Source organism: Anabrus simplex, chromosome 14 (genome assembly GCF_040414725.1).
Source record: "Anabrus simplex isolate iqAnaSimp1 chromosome 14, ASM4041472v1, whole genome shotgun sequence".
NCBI lineage: Eukaryota > Metazoa > Arthropoda > Insecta > Orthoptera > Tettigoniidae > Anabrus > Anabrus simplex.
In genome coordinates, this window is record NC_090278.1 from 61445207 (window position 1) to 61462311 (window position 17105).

General features: G+C 40.5%; 1 protein-coding gene across 2 annotated transcripts; it reads right to left on the reverse strand.

Annotated features, from left to right (window-relative positions):
• Nucleotides 1-567: 567 nt before the first annotated feature.
• RpL8 (ribosomal protein L8) lies at nt 568-16934 on the reverse strand. 2 transcript variants are annotated; one of them, XM_067158384.2, is made up of 5 exons: nt 16858-16934; nt 16369-16517; nt 16032-16173; nt 7273-7491; nt 568-898 (listed from the first exon to the last, which is right to left on the reverse strand). In XM_067158384.2, exons 2-5 carry the CDS (start codon nt 16504-16506, stop codon nt 621-623), a joined length of 777 nt encoding a protein of 258 aa, XP_067014485.1. In that variant the 5' UTR covers nt 16507-16517; nt 16858-16934; the 3' UTR covers nt 568-620. The 2 variants fall into 2 exon arrangements, with proteins under 2 accessions (XP_067014485.1, XP_067014486.1); XM_067158385.2 differs by lacking the exon at nt 16858-16934 and adding an exon at nt 16795-16856.
• Between the last annotated feature and the right edge of the window lie 171 nt (nt 16935-17105).

Sequence of the window (17105 nt, forward strand, 5' to 3'; positions counted from 1 at the left end):
CTGCTGCACATCCTCCAGGAAGAGTCGACTCTTCAAGGCCTTTTTGAGGGGACCAAAGGCGTGATGATTGCATGGGGACAGATCAGAACTGTAGGGCCTCATCAATTGCTCCCTTGTTGTTGTTCGTAATAGATGAGATTGTGGCCTCCCAGATCAACAGGCGTCTTGTGTAAAACGGAACGTCGAAATTGACGAGCAGACAGCCAGATGGCATCAAATCAAAATGTCTGCACATGGTAGCTGAGGTCATATGATTATTATTATTATTGTATTGTTTTCTCTCATTTCATTAAAAATGATATCAATTGAACTGTACAAAATCTGGATATTCAAGAACAAAGATACTTTCAGCAAGCCCAATAGGTGATTAGGGTTGAAGGGTGCTCTATGACTTGGTGCAATAAAACAATCTTACAATATAAAAACCAAGAGGGGAAATTTGAATAGCCGCTGAGCAGACTCCAGAGAAATTAATAATACTCTAACACAAGTGATGAATGTAGGAGAAAAAATATAATGCGAGGAATGCTATTTAAAAAAAAAAAAAAAAATATATATACAAGGGAATATGGTCACGATATACGTTATTTATTATTAACATCACATTACATTCCAGCTGTCTAATCGTCGCCCTTCTTGGTGTCAGTCTTGCCACCACGGATCCTACCGGTTCTTCTGGCAGCGATCAGACCAATCTTCCTACCAGCGCTGGTGCCTCTCTTGACAGTGGATGCTTTACCAATATGCTGGTGGTTACCACCTCCATGAGGATGCTCCACAGGGTTCATAGCCACACCACGAACCTTAGGCCAGCAGTTACGCTTGGCCTTATATTTGTGGTATGCTCGTCCTGCCTTTAAGATGGGCTTATCAATACGACCACCTCCAGCAACAATACCTGGAATACAAAGAAAGTAGTTGTTAACAAGCTGATCTCAATTCCGAAATGATTTAACTTCCAAACTTTTCCAGATACTCAGAAAGAGCCTCTAGATGATGATCTTCACAACCCATTCAGAGGTAGGTGAAATCTAGAAATCATCATGATATCTGGAGTTCCTACAAATATTGTTAGAAGACTATGTATTGCTAAATCCATCAACTTTCTAAATGTAGAGCCTACTAATAATGAAAGAAAAGGTCAACATCCCTCACGCATTGCTGAACGGGCACACAATGCACCAGTGATGACTGGCCTTGGTAAGGATTTGGTAGAGAACAATTTCACAACCCGAGCGTGTCGGCCTTAAGCTGCAGGGAGCGCCAGTCTCAAAGCAGTCTTTGATATGGGCATGTGTTTGTTTGGATCATGCAACAGTAGCTCGTGTGATGTGTTGGTGCTTAATTTTACGTTTGTAAGTAGACTGTGGAACAATGTACATAAATTAGGTTTGAAGGACATTCAGTTATGGAGAAGAAGAAAGCGAGAGAGTACAAATAATGAAAAATGAAAGTTTACTGAGAAAACTAATGCTAATCCACACATGAAATGTGTGCAAATCGCCCACACGTTGGACACCCCTACATTAACTTTAAACATAATTGTAGGCGACTCGTATTGCTCGCGCCTCTAAGAATGTTTTTCCTGGATGATTTACTATGTTGGTGTTCTTAAAATACATTATGTCTTGATATATTTCATTAATCATAATTGTAAACATTTGTTTCCTTTTTTTCATCACAATTACTTTTATGTTCAAACCTACCCTTAAATTTAAAAGTGTAATTTTTACATTTTTTTGGCACATTCCATCATTATGACATTTTTTCTCTCCCCACAAAAACGTCCTAACCAGTTTTGGCTGTATATGGCAAGCCACACTGCATCTACAATTTAGTGGAGAAAGCTGATTCAGCTCTGTGTGCACATAGCTTCAGCCCAATTACATCCAACTTCTGTTGTTTCCCTTTCTGGCATTTCTCCAATAATTCGGGGCTGGCATTAATGGAGATTAAGCCAATTTTTAAGACAGGATATCCTCCCACAAGCTAACCCCATGCGGAGCGATGTATTCATTGCTGAGTGCTTCTGTGGTGGTTGGTAGTTTGGTGTGCTGCATGTAAATGAAGATGCACATTACGTAAGTATAGGAAAGGAACAAACAAGTGTCAAATCAAGTCAGAGAGAGAGAGAGAGAGAGAGCGAGCGGATACCCAGCCTGAGCAATTAATCAAATGTGGCTAAAAATCCCCAGTTGGGAATAAAACATGGGACCCTCTGAATAGAAGGACCCACTAACTACTCTTATGGTTTTCGGTGACGCCGAGGTGCTGGAATTTAGTCCCGCAGTTTTTTTACGTGCCAGTAACCGACACGAGGCCAACGTATTTGAGTACCTTCAAAACCACCGGACTGAGCCCGGATCGAACCTGCCACCTTGGGGTCAGAAGGCCAGTGCCTCAACCATCTGAGCCACTCAGTCCGTTAAACGTAAATAATATACTTAAAACAAGTGTAATGAATGTCATTTGCAAACTGCAGAATATACATTAAACAGTATTGAGTTACTTGTGTGTGTTTCTGTCATCCTAGTTTCAGATCACAATACCTAGAGATGGTAGATTTTAGCTGTTTAGAACCAATACTTTCTAACATTTAAAAAATTAAATCTAACCTCTTCTAGTGTTATTAATGTTAGCGTTTTACAATGGAAGTGATGTTTTTGAATGGAGAATTAGATGTTAAAATTGCTGGGAAATCGTTCTCCACCCACACTGTTAATATGTGCCCAGATTGGCTTAGCAAATAGTGGACAGTAGTTTAATACTACTGCTATTGAGATGGGAATTTGCCTATTTTATTCCTGTGTTCAGAAACGTAGGCTCTTGAGATATAAATCCGTTTTAGGGTCTTTTTAGCTATATTTCATTGGTTTTATTGTGCCTACAAACGCATATTTCAGGGGTTTGTGCCATTTGGAGTATAATTGACCATTTGATGCCTTTTGACTGTATTTTTAAAAAAGTTATTTTTTCCAGTGCATTATATTGTAGCTAGTGGGCTCGACGGAATTATATTCTCCTTCCACAACATCTGTTTACCCCACGATCAAAAATGGAAATTCTCAGAAGTCACCAGAAAAAGTTCTAGGAATTTTCCATCAGGAGAAATAAGGAACAATTTGACCTCGAAGTCTTCAACCCCTCCAACCTCGTAAGACATATGCAAGAACCAGTCAACGTCGAACTATGTTGCACAACCCACATACCCTGTACCTCCCTTTCGATGCAAACTGTTGTATGTGTACACTTTATGATCAGAACGTGTTGGTTTTTATTGTGAAGTGGAAGAAGAAGCAGTAGAAGAAGTGTGTTTGCGTCAATGCCCAAAGAAAAATCGTCGCAGTCCTACTGGCTGAAGCAGTGGATCACATGGGATCCCAATTTCACTACGGATGGAAGGGTAGTCTGTCAAGCTTGCTGTAAGGAGGTAAACTCGTTTGTTCCTTTTATATTTTTTTTGTGATTGAGAACTATGGTCGCATTTCATTGTTGCATATATAGGCCTATTCATTTATGTATTGTGGCAAGTTTTTTGTTGCAATGCTGTATTAGTCGTGAACCTTCAATAATTTATATTGCTAAAATGTAAATACAGTAGAACCTCGATTATACGTTCCCGGAAACTGCGTTTTCTCGTATTATCAGTTCAAATTATGTGGTCCCGCGAGCATCCTAATTAGATCACGTAAATATCCTGCATTATGCGTTCCTCGAATAAACGATTTCCCGGACCAACCGACCAGAAATTTCAGTCCCATCAACGCTAAATCCTCGATCATGCGTTTTTCAAAAAACTGCATCTCATGAAAGGACGGCTACGGCATACTTACGGATCTTGGTGTTAACACCTTGTCCTTGTGGTAATTTGAGGAAGTACTATACTGGAAAACCGATCGCGGCGAACTTGCATAAGCGACCATCTTAGCATCGCATTTGGGTGGTATTGTTTAGAGAATCCATGGAAATCATAAAGCAGAGTGTGTCCAAAACAATTGGAAGGAGACAGAGCGCATTTTGACAGCTCTACTTGAAGACGGAACGAATTTCGTCAAATGTTCGCACTTGCAAAACGTCTACTACATTATGTCCAGGGTTAGATGTTTATATTTTTGTAACTTTTTTCGAGTGTATATTCACTGGGCTTTCAGGCAGGAATCGAAACTGCTCCTAAATTAACACAAATTTACAGTAGTATTTTAATATTATCGTACACGATTATGTTATTGAGACCAGAACAGACGTTGCATCTTACATACACAAAGCCATGGGAGGTTTTGGGATTGCCTATTACTGTTTTTGTCCTAATATAAGACTGGGAATTTCACATTTTTGTGTTAAAATGTTGTAAAAAACGCAGACGTTTTATTTGCGCACGTTACATTTAAAGCTTTGTATCATTTCGGACTCGTACCGACTTATACAGTGAGCGCACTTTCCAGCTGAGCTCAAGGTTGCGAATAATCGTAATTTCGGAAGTGTCAATGATATTTTTTCTCTTCCCAATTCGATTGTGATTAGTGACTGGCAGAATTGAATTTAATGCATTCGAGAACTTGAAGAGTGATGCTTACATTGGAAACAATTCGAAACCATATTCTCGAGTTCAACAAAACCTTGAAAAGCTGATGTAGGCCTAATTTACGCGGTACAAGATTTCCATAAACTGGCTATGAACAGTATACCGGTGACCAAATTACAATGGAAGATAAAAAAAGAGGATTTCGCCATCATGTTGGGCGCTTTTATAACTAATGGGCTTTATTTATTCGATTAGAGAATTAAAAACCACTTGTGGTCGATTGTTTGATTTGCTGTTACGAGTATTAGATTTTTCGAAGAGTTTGACTGATCAAAGTTGCTGAACTGAAAGAAGTTTTCATATCAAAACTGACGAAGTTTCCCCGGTAAAACTGAATGTAAAGTTTCGAGATTTGTAGGTCGCGTACTGGTAATTAATGTTTGAAGCCGGCCCCGCGATCTAACTTGCCTGCCTCTCACCCGGAGGGCCCCGGTTCGACTACCGGCCAGGTCAGGCATTTTTACCTTGATATGAGGGCTGGTTCCAGGTTCATTCATTCTACGATTACCTTTAATTGAGGAGCTATTGAATGGCGAGATGGCGGCCCCAGTCTAGAGAGCCCGGAATAACGGCCAAGAGGATTCATCACACTGACCATGCGTCACCTCGTTATCTACAGGCCTCCGGACTGAGGATGGTCGCTTGGTAGGCGGAAGGTCCATCGGGGCTGTAGTTTGGTTTGGTTTAGGGGTCTTAAATATACATATTTCATTTTTGTGATGTTTAGCCAAATTGTTGATGGTTCATTCATTCCCGAATTTTCCGTTTTCCCGTGTTGTACATTTTTTTCCATGGTCCCTCCAAACATGGAGAATCGAGGTTCCACTGTAATCATTAAATTACTGAACGAGGAGTTAGAATGCCGGTGGTCTCTTGTCACATAATGGATGAAAATTAAATCGGTATTTTGAACTGCGATTAATTTCCTATGAAAGTAGAGATTTACAACTGAAACACAATTTTTAAAACTCCCTTTAAAATATCGTGAATTCTATTACACCTCCGCTAAGCCTTCGGGAGACACAGATCGCAGATCCAATGTAGCTCGGCTACGACGATGCTACAGTGCGTTTTAAAAGGTTGCCAAGATCTTTACAAGACCAGGCCAGCGAAAAGACCGTTGGTCTAGATTGGTGAGGTCCGGTTAGTAACCGTTGTGCTTTGGGGGGGGGGGAAAGAAAATAGAGTCCGAGGGGCATCAGCTCCAGGTTAACAAGCCTCTAGGATCCCCTCTAGTCCTGTTAAATTGCAACAAAAATAAGGTTATGCGCGCATATCACGACAATTTCAAATTACACGTTTTGTTTTAATTTTCAACGAGGGTGGTGGCCTTCTGGGTACACATGATGCAGGATCTACTGCAGGCAACAGAAAAATAGTCTTCATGACAGCTGACACAGATGACCAAACCCAGTGCCTCTACGCTATTCCAGTATCGTTTCATGTAATTTTTATTATATCTTTTACCCGGTGAACTCGACACGACACTGCCAAATTATAACTGAAAATCCTTGAGGATATATTTCCATGTAAATTACTAATTCCCTTGTTCCTACTTTAAAAATTTGTACTTCTAGAAATATTATCTCTAATAGTCTTTTTTATGAAACAAATGTGTGATATATACTAAGCATTATTGCCAATTAGCCCAACTGTAGAAATTTAAGATATAGGGACAATGTAATTTATGTCAATTTTATTATTTTTCAGATCAAATGTGAGAAAAATACCACATATATCAACTTAGGAATACTGCGATGCATCTGATACGAGTACAGAAATATGTATCAACGCAGCCTTTTTACCAATCCACTTTGAGCAGTGACCAACAACCATTTTCTTCACACCAATGCACTGCAATGTTGGGAGCTAATATGCCCCTGCATAAACCGGAGCATCTTCAAATTTCAACAAGCTGCCGGGAGCAATCAAAAAGTTGGAGAATAGAGGCATGCCCCTGGTGGAGTCATTTAGGCTTGTGGAAGAAGTCAGGGGAAGTTTTAACCAAACCTCTGGGAAGGCACCCGCTGTCAGCGAAATAAAACAAGATGAAGTGACTTCATTGAAGTTTTGTCCAATCACTTCATATGAAGTAGAGAGATCCTTCTCTTCGTACAAAAACATTATGCATGAGAGAACAAGACTGTTACCGGAAAACATTGAAACGTTGCCTGTAGATTCCTTTTATTTTTTCATACCTATTTTACATGTGAGTGCTTATTTAAAAGCTTATTTTGGCTATTTTAAGAGCCTATATGCCTGCCTATTTTAACTGTTTTTAGTGACTATAATTCCCTTATCTACTAATAACATCTGCAAGCAGCCAACTTTGGAATTCTTCTTAAAAAGAGTTGTTTATGTGTTTGTGAATGTAATCATAACCACATAAAAGTACACCTGGATGTTAAATTATGGGGTACTTGTCATACACACTCATGTCGCATTAAAATGGTATTTCACTCACATTTTGCATATGCATGAACATTTTATTGCAGATAACAAACCCCCACAACCACACACTCTTTTGAACATGAAATACACTTAATATTTACAGCATATGATCCCACTTTGTAGTTATTGTGATTTAAAATCTACCATTTCTAGGATAATCAAAGTGAAAACAGCATACATTCAACTTCTAATAAAATGATGAAAATACAAAGTAAAAACAATCCAGTAAGGTTACTCACCAACCATAGCTCTGTTGTTAGAAGGCATTACTTTCTTTGCTCCGGATGGAAGTTTCACCCTAGTCTTCTTAGTGTCGGGGTTATGTGCAATCACTGTGGCATAGTTGCCTGAAGCACGGGCCAGACGACCACGGTCCCCGGTCTTCTCCTCCAAATTGCACACAATTGTTCCCTCAGGCATAGTTCCAACTGGCATCACATTTCCAATCTGAAGGTTGGCTAGAAAAATAAAAAATAAGTAAATAAATTAATAAAATAAATAGATGAAATAAACCAAACATTGATCTACATTTAGGGTTGTTGCTCAGAAGGCAGATTCCTTACCAATTCTTTACCTGGTATTTTCTGAAACAACTTCGAAGAACTTGAAAATTTATCGAAAATTTTCTTGGGAAAAATTATTCCAACCCCTAATTCCTCTACCTATAAATAGACACTTGCCCAATTTACCCTCCTGAATTCCAACTATGATCTTTTTTATCATCAGAAGAACCAATCAAACTTATTTGTCTACTAATGTCATTCCACACCAGCACTCCACTGACGGCTCAGAAAATACCACTTAAAATCAATAAATTTGACCATTTTTGGTCTAGGATTTATTCGCATTGACTAAGCTCATGAAATATACCACGGCTGGAGTCATAATTATGTAAATTTACAAATTTTATAATAAATATTGACAGGGGGGACCCAACAACCAACCATGGTATTTTACATCACACACCACTTAGTCAAGCAGCTAGTCTCCTTTCTGCCAAATCTTCCCAGCGCGAAATTTGCAACATTGTTGTAACGCAACTGTTTTGTCAGAAATCCCTAGGAACAAATCATGCTGGTTTCCTTTGGATCTCCAGTTCTTGCATGAAGTTATCCTAGTGTAGGCTCCATATATTGGAACCATACTCTAACTGGGATCTTACCAGAGACTTAGGCCTATATGCCCTCTTCTGTACACCCGCACTACAACCCCTATATACCCTCATAGCCATGGCTCGGATAATTTGTGTGCAACTTTTCAGAAATATGTATTTTATTCATGCACTTGAAAAGTTGAAAATATGTGATTAAAGAGTGGAAGAAAAGGTCACTTCGGAACCTTTCATAGCACTGATTGTTTTGTCTTATACCGCTACCAGAGTACATAAATACGCTTTACAGGTGTAAAAAGTAAATTTCACTCTCAGCACACCTACACAAACACACACAGACAGTTCATGTGCAGGACATATGGAACTTGTTTCCTGGGCCCCCCGGGCAAATTCTCTAACTTCTAACAGACTTCAAGGATGTTCTGCAGCGATGAAAGTTGTATACCTTTCTTTTGAAGAAAACAAAGATTTAATGTGTACCAGTCTCCTTGAAACCCCTTTGCACACACAGCTTTTAAAGACTCATCATCTTTGTTTAGCTTTTTGAGGACGATTTTATAAGCAAAGTACCTGCACTGGTGGACACTGCCAGTGGAGGAAGCGACAAATTAGCAGCCACAGTTTGAATTTAACTCGCACCACTGGGTGTTCTAATGAACACTTCTCCTCGGATGCTATTACTCTGTTCACTTTTGTAAAAATACTCCTTACTGTTTAAAAATATCGTGTATACTGTGCACTAAACAGGTTAAATGAATCACCTTGCTATACACAATCTTATTAACCATTTCCCTGCCAAGTTAAGATACTGTAGAACTGCTAAAACAGGCAAACTATAAGGTTAAATGTAAGGTTTTATCTCTTTATTTATTTCGACTTTGCCAAACTGGAGATGCCCCTGTCCCCCAGAAATATATTTACCTTCATAACCTAACATCATGAATCGTGTGACATTTCAGGACGTTCAATCAATCACAGGTGAAAAACCACAGAAAAATTACGTGATATGATACCTAAAGTAACGTAGAGCAGTAATATTCAAACTTCTTGGTCGGCATACCCCCAAAATCCAGTTGTTTTACCTTCGTACCTCCAAAGTACAAGTATATTGCGATAATGGTAGAAATAAGAAGTGATTGTTGCTGGATGCCATAACTATAATAATCATCCTCACGTTTAGCAATTAATACAGATGCCCATCAAAACTCCGCCTGATCTCACAAACCCCCCAACAATCCAAGAGGTGGAAACAACATTCGGAGAGTTGAAAAATGATAAGGCATGCAGAGATACCAAGTTTTCGCAGAAATGTGGAAATATGCCTGTGATACAGTTCGAACATCCTTACACATGGCCCTAACAAAAATCTAGATAACAAAAAAGTTCCCCAAACAATGGACCACAGCCATAATCCACCCACTCCACAAAAAAGGAGATAAAAGCAATCCAGATAATTACAGAGGTATCTCTCTCTTACACTGCATATGCAAGATTTTCTCCAGAATCCTATACAAGAGGATCAAAGAGCAACTAGAGGAAGAATTAGGTGAATATACCACGGAGGCTTCAGACCTTGGAGAAACTGTGCAGAACAAATCATCACTCTAAAATTAGCCAAACAAACCTCTTGCAATAATCTTCGTGGACTTCAAAAAAGCTTACGACTGTAGCCATAGACCTTCAATGTTGAGAATTTTAAGAAATTTCGAGCTCCATCCCAAATGAATCAAATTGATAGAACTCACCTTAACCAACACTAAATCAAAAGTCAAGTTCAGAGGGGAATTCTCTGAGCCATTCATCATAAAAACAGATTTAAAAGACAAGGAGATTGCTTGTCACCACTGCCGTTCAACTGCGCCTTGGAATATATAATGAGGGAATGGTACAAGATTAACCCAAAGAAAATTCAAATTAGAAGACCCAAAAAAGTTTAAATTGCCTAGGATTTGCCGATGACCTTGCTCTCTTGTCCAACAATATTCAGGAAACCAGACAAGTTATATCACTATAGGAAACAACACAGAAAATTGGTCTTGGAATATCTTTTGAAAAGACAGTAATCATGTTTACTGCCCACCACTCATGAACAAAATTGCCATAGGAAACCAAGAAAACAAAATTGTAGATAAATTTAAATATCTTGGAGAAATCATAACAAATAACCTCAATAAAAAGCCAGCATGGCATAACAGAATAAATAAAATGACCAGAGCACAATATATCACCGAGAATACCTACAACAAAAAGGACCTGTCAATAGCAACAAAATTAAAACACTACAAAACAGCCACTCAACCAGAAATAACATACGCAAGTGAAACTATCTTCAAAACAACTAACACTGCACAAATAGACAAAATACTCAAGATAGAGAAGAGTCATTAGGACGTGCATCAACAAATCACACCAAAAAGATGGACACTGAAGAGTAGCTTCTAATGAAACAGTCTACAAGGAAATAGCACCAGTAATGAGCACAATCAGGAAGAAACGCATTTCATTTTTTGGACATCTAATCAGGACACCAGAGAACAGGATCATCAGGAGAATAATAAAAAAATTATGGAATAGTAAGTGCAACATAGAGTGGATTACAGAAATCAAGGAAGATATGGAGGAACTACAAATTACAATGGAAGAACTATGAAACAAAACAAACAAAATAAGGAACCTCACATACAAGCAAACCAGAATCAACAAAAAGACAATAGGAAGGGTGATTTCTGATGAAGAAAGAAGGATAAGATCAGAGAGAATGAAGAAGTACTGGGCTGACAGGAATCTGAAAAATTCCAGACCAATCGTCTTGTCCAGATGCTCTCCTAACCGTCCGCACGGCAAGAACGAGGAACAATCGAAGCATAGTACCTAACGTCCTTTCCGAGAAGGCCGCGAGCGAGTAAACAAACAACAGTTGTTACGCGTCTGTGTACATGGTGGCTCGCGGTCTGAACTAATGATAAGTATTGTTTCACGTCATTCTTTTTTTGCGATTTTCACCTTTGTAAAAACGCAAACTAGCTAGAAAAGTGGAACTATAATAAGACCGTTGGATAGTTAGGTCCCAAATCCTAAGAACATCCGGCACCTGCCTAAACAAGTCACTTTCAAAGTTCCAATTGTACTTGCTGCTGATCTAAATTCAGGGCTGTCGCCCAGGTGCCAGATCAGTTGTTCACGTAGTCATTTTTGTCATGATTTTCTCTTTCCTACAAATACGAACGAGCTATTTAAGCGTAGCCAAATGAGACTTATAATTCCCCAAAACAAATACAACTGGTCTCACTAACGTAATAACGTCAACTCTGAAGCATGCAGAAAACAGCAAAGGCGAAGAAAGGCACAAACCCTTTTTCATTATAATTTTACTTTCCGCAGCCCAGCACTCGCTACATTCAGCTGCGTGCGGAACGGCTGTTATTTGTTTACACGCTCGGGAAGGATGCTGTCAAGAGGTGCTCAGTGCTAGGAACTAACAAGTGGTACTTTCATAGCTAGTGGTGGTGATTACTGTTACATTGGTTAGACCTTTGGTCTGGATTGATTCTTGCCGTGCGGGCGGTTAGGATATGATCTGGACAAGACCCTTGGTCTGGACGGTTAGAAGCCGCGAAGCGGCCATAGGCCCCTAGTTTCGTGAGGAAACACAATTGGTCTGGAGGTTAGGATTCTTGCCGTGCACAAGACGATTGGTCTGGACAGTTAGGATTCTTGCAGTGGAGAAGACCATTGGTCTGGACGGTTAGAGGCCGCAAAGCATCCCTAAGCCTCCAGTTTCGTGTGGAAACACGACTAGTCTGGACGTGCGGACAGAACCTGGACAAGACCATTTAACGTCAGTATTAAATTACTGACGTTGTGTATTTCACATAGTTTCCTTCACATGGTGTTTTTTCTTTGTGCTTTTATTCAGCCGGGGTCGGTAACACAATGTGTTAATCGCACTGAAGGCAATGACGTCGTAAAGCTTCCATACCCGGTGTGCAAAAGTAAGGTTAGACATCCAAAATGGCGTGACTCGGGCGAAGTCACGTAACACTCGGGAGGCTTGCCAACTTACGTATTCTTAGTGACAAGACAATTGGGCTCGGACGCTCTGCGGCGGGTGATGCTCTTTTCTTTCTCATTCACTAGATTGCCGATAGGAGCATCTACCAGCGATCTGCGAATTGTAACGACATTGTACGATACTAGTAAATTACATTTTTTTCTTGCCATGCAGGCAGTATGCGCCGTGGCGATAGTTAAGCCTCTCGAAGGGAATATGACCCCTGAACAGGCCCACTGTTCTCACGACGGAGCTTGGCCTGGATTTGCAAGGATAGGTGAGAGCTACATTTTCTTTTTTCTTGACAGGCGAAGTAACACCGTGTTCTTATTTTTCGCAGTTTGGTAATGGGAGCTGCGAGTTAGGAATTCTGGGAATGACATCATGTCAGTGAATGAAATCTTCCATTAGGTTATAAAAGTAAATGTGCAGTTTTGGGCTGCCTGGGTGGGTCCCTGGCATTGGTAATGAACACATCTCCCTTCTACAAGCATTTTAAGGTATAATTCATATATATATTTTGGCAAAGTTGTGTTACAGACTGGAGTGAATACACTCATTTCTACAATCTGGAATGTTTGAAATTCATGGTTCTCTTACTTTTTTTTTTGCTAGGGGCTTCACGTCGCACCGACACAGATAGGTCTTATGGCGACGATGGGATAGGAAAGGCCTAGGAATTGGAAGGAAGCGGCCGTGGCCTTAATTAAGGTACAGCCCCAGCATTTGCCTGGTGCGAAAATGGGAAACCACGGAAAACCACCTCCAGGGCTGCCGATAGTGGGATTCGAACCTACTATCTCCCGGATGCAAGCTCACAGCCGCGCGCCTCTACGCACACGGCAAACTTGCCCGGTCTCTCTTACTTTTAGCAAATATGGCAGCCCTGTACTTGCACACGATGCGAGCTCTGTCGGAGAAAGCTTTTCCGGCGAATAGGAACTCATCGCAAACAATGGCCGGCCAACAGGAACACAGCACATGGTCACAATCAGCTCATTTAAACAGTCTGTTTTAATTCTGTATAAGTAAGAATACTTCTTGGGGCAGGACGGTGAGTTTCTGGCAAGCATGAAGGAAGGATCTCTCCTTTCTACTACTTAAGGTACTGTTGTACATCATTCTTATATGATTTTTATCATCCCCAAGTCTGCACACCGGGTAGAGAAGCGGCACCAATGAAGTCACATTCTATTCACGATGACGAATGAGAATGCAAGTAGTTACTTTCGCTGTGGCTGATGGCGGGTGCTGCTCTTATTAGGTTATAAAAGTAAATGTACTTCTGGGGGCGGGATGGTGGGTTCCTAGACATTGCAATAAAAACATCTCTCCTCTAAAAGGAATTCCAAGAAAGACTTGCATTATTTTTGCTTCATTATAATGTTAAAAACTCTGGGCTGAGGAAGAAAAAATGATACTCCATTTTTCATCAATTATAGTGAAAGGTGTGTACAGAATACCACAGTAACTGACCGACATTAATACTTTAGCCCGGCTGTCAAGATTTTGGTGCTCAGTGCTGACAACCTCTGTACTTAGGAACTAGTCATATTGACAAAGATAATAAGAATTCACAGACATAGCACTCCTATTCGTTGGTGCTAGCCCTGGACCTCAAGAAAGTTCTGCTTTTTTTTGCTAGGGGCTTTACGTCGCACCGACACAGATAGGTCTTATGGCGACGATGGGATAGGAAAGGCCTAGGAGTTGGAAGGAAGCGGCCGTGGCCTTAATTAAGGTACAGCCCCAGCATTTGCCTGATGTGAAAATGGGAAACCACGGAAAACCATTTTCAGGGCTGCCGATAGTGGGATTCGAACCTACTATCTCCCGGATGCAAGCTCACAGCCGCGCGCCTCTACACGCACGGCCAACTCGCCCGGTCAAGAAAGTTCTTGCCGTGCGGATGGTTAAGAATAGGATCTGGACAAGACCATTTAGTCCAATATAAGTTCCTTGGGCATTGTTGATTCCTTATTCATTGAATGGAAAAATGACTGCCTGCAGTGCTTGCGTTATTAGTGCTTCTGAATTCGCTATAACATATAAAAGCAATTTAAATGATTTAGCGGAGTTCCATGAACGTCACACTTTGCTATCCAATAAAACAGTTTGTGAAAACTGTGGACGTGATGTTCCATTGCGCGTGATTAAGTGTGGCAAAAGAGTTGAACAAATAAGCTTTCGATGTCGACTACTCACACGTGATATGCAATGTACATCGTTTGTTAGTGCTAGAAAAAAGACCTCCTTTGAAGGCTCTAATTTGAGCTTATATGAAATTGAGGTAAGTTTCACATATCTTTATTGCAGTTGTGTATTGTACATCGTTTCTTTAACATGTTACATTTTCTTGTGCTGGGGTTGGTAACGGATTATGATTAACATTATTGACTGCATTGACATCACATTAGCCAACAGGGATGCAAATAGCTACTTCAGAAATGAATTTTCTTTTTTTGCTAGTTGCTTTACATCGTGCCGACACAGATAGGTCTTACGGTGACGATGGGACAGGAAAGGCCTAGGAATGGGAAGGAAGTGGCAGTGGCCTTAATTAAGGTACAGCCCCAGCATTTGCCTAGTATGAAAATGGGAAACGGTGCCGCTTCCGTACCCGGTGTGCAGACTTAGGGATGATAAAAATCATATAAGAATGAAGTGCAACGATACCTTAAGTAGCAGAAAGGAGAGATCCATCCTTCATGCTTGCTAGAAACCCACCATCCCGCCCCAAAAAGTATTCTTACTTATATAGAAGAATTAAAACCGAGACTGTGTAAATGAGATGATAGCGACCATGTGCTGTGTTCCTATTGGCCGGCTAATATTCGCGAAGAGTTCCTATTCGCCGGACAAGCTTTCTAATGTCTCCGGCAGAGCTCGCATCGTGTGCAAGTACAGGGCTGCCATATTCGCTAAAAGTAAGAGAACCATGAATTTTAACTCGCTGTAACCTATCTTTGCAAATCCAGGCCAAGCTCTGTCATGAGAACAGTGGCCCCCTTCGGGGGCCACACTCCCTTCGAGAGGCTCTTAACTATGGCCGCGGCGCATACTGCCCGCACGGCAAGAAAAAAAAAAGTAATTTAGCAGCTCTAACCTATCTTTGCAAATCATGTTTGCAAATCCAGGCCAAGCTCAGCAGCTCTAACCTATCTTTGCAAATCATGTTTGCAAATCCAGGCCAAGCTCTGTCATGAGAACAGTGGCCCCCTTCGGGGGCCACACTCCCTTCGAGAGGCTCTTAACTATGGCTGCGGCGCATACTGCCCGCACGGCAAGAAAACAAATGTAATTTAGCAGCTCTAACCTATCTTTGCAAATCCAGGCCAAGCTCTGGTCTTGTCACTAAGAATGCGTAAGTTGGCAAGCCTCCCGAGTGTTACGTGACGTCGCCCGTGTCACGCCATGTTGGATGTCTAACCTCACTTTCGCACACCGGGTACGGAAGCTTTACCTGGGAAACAATGGAAAACCATCTTCAAGGCTGCCAACAGTGGGGTTAGAACCTACTATCTCCCGAATACTGACCGCACTTAAGCAATTGCAGCTATTGAGCTCGGTAGAAATGAAAATGGCGTGGAACATTCATTAGGTTATAAAAGTAAATGCAGTTCTTTGGGTGGGATAGTGGGTTCCTGGACTTCGCAATGATCACATCTCTCCTCCGAGATGCTCTCCAAGTAAGATTTCTTTACTTCCCATTTAATATAACATTACAAATAACATGACAACCGGGCTACATTTTTACCTGACCGACCCCTTTGCAAGCTGCTAGTTGTCAGAATAAGCAAAGAATTATTATGGTAAGCCCAATAGAATAAACTCACCTTTCTTCCCACAGTATACGAACTGGCCGGTGTACATGCCCTCCGGAGCTATGAACAGCTCCTTCCGAGTCTTAAATCGGTAAGGGTCACGGAAGTGTACGATAGCCAAGGGCGCACCTCGACCTGGATCGTGAATAATATCCTAAAAGGAGTATGAAGGAAAATTAAAACAAGATAAAATACCGCATATGAGAAGGCTTTTTAAAGGCTTCATCCAAACATTCAGAAAGAGCCTCTTAAAGATCTTCAATGAACTTCAGTTTACATGGAAAAGAAATCATCACAACGTCTGGAAATATGTCAACAGCATAATCACAATACAACACGAACCACCTACCTTAACAACTCCCTTGATATACCCATGTCTTTCAGCAAAATCTAATGCCCTCAATCTCGGAGCTCCTTTCCTGTGTTTGGTATGCGAACGGAAAACACTTCCCGCACCTTTACGCTGAGCACGAATTACACGTCCCATTCTTCCTTAACCTAAGAGTATAGAAAAATATTTAATACATCTTATAACCTAACATGGTTAGAAAAAAATAGAAATATCACTTTCATACACCAAAACAAAGTTATAACAATTCCGCTGCTCTGTTAATATAAACACAGAAGAATTAAATCACGAGGCATACTAAAGTATAACACGTCGCCGTATGCGAACAGTGTCTCATTACATTTAGGATACTAATACTAAGTAGCAACTGAAAATAAATAATTTATATAAACAATATGCTACTAAAAAAACACAAGAATCAATTACAATTTCCAGATGAAAAGTTTAGGGTAAGATTTCAGCAGATTTTCACTAATGTTCAATACGTACCCTAACCCCGAAACGTCCAAAGAAGTTGAAGGAGATCGCACTATCGAAATCATGGTTTAGCGATATCTCGAAGTGCACCAGACTGATTGGGGAGAATGTCAAGATGGGCTAGTAATCCTAATTATTTTCGGTGCTTACCTGGCTGGTTTAGTGAAAATTTAAATACGTATCGTCAAACTATACAAATATTTCAATCAATATTTTCGCTGAATATGAATAATGCAATAAAGTGCCAATCGATAGACTTC

What these genes read in the sequence shown, in the direction of transcription:
- RpL8 (XM_067158384.2), bottom strand. Translation starts at nt 16,506, where the DNA reads ATGGGACGTGTAATTCGTGCTCAGCGTAAAGGTGCGGGAAGTGTTTTC. An exon ending in CGTATACTGTGGGAAGAAAG is followed by an intron (nt 7,492 to 16,031) that starts GTGAGTTTATTC and finishes TTATTTTTCTAG; the next exon opens with CCAACCTTCAGATTGGAAAT. An exon ending in TAACAACAGAGCTATGGTTG is followed by an intron (nt 899 to 7,272) that starts GTGAGTAACCTT and finishes TTTGTATTCCAG; the next exon opens with GTATTGTTGCTGGAGGTGGT.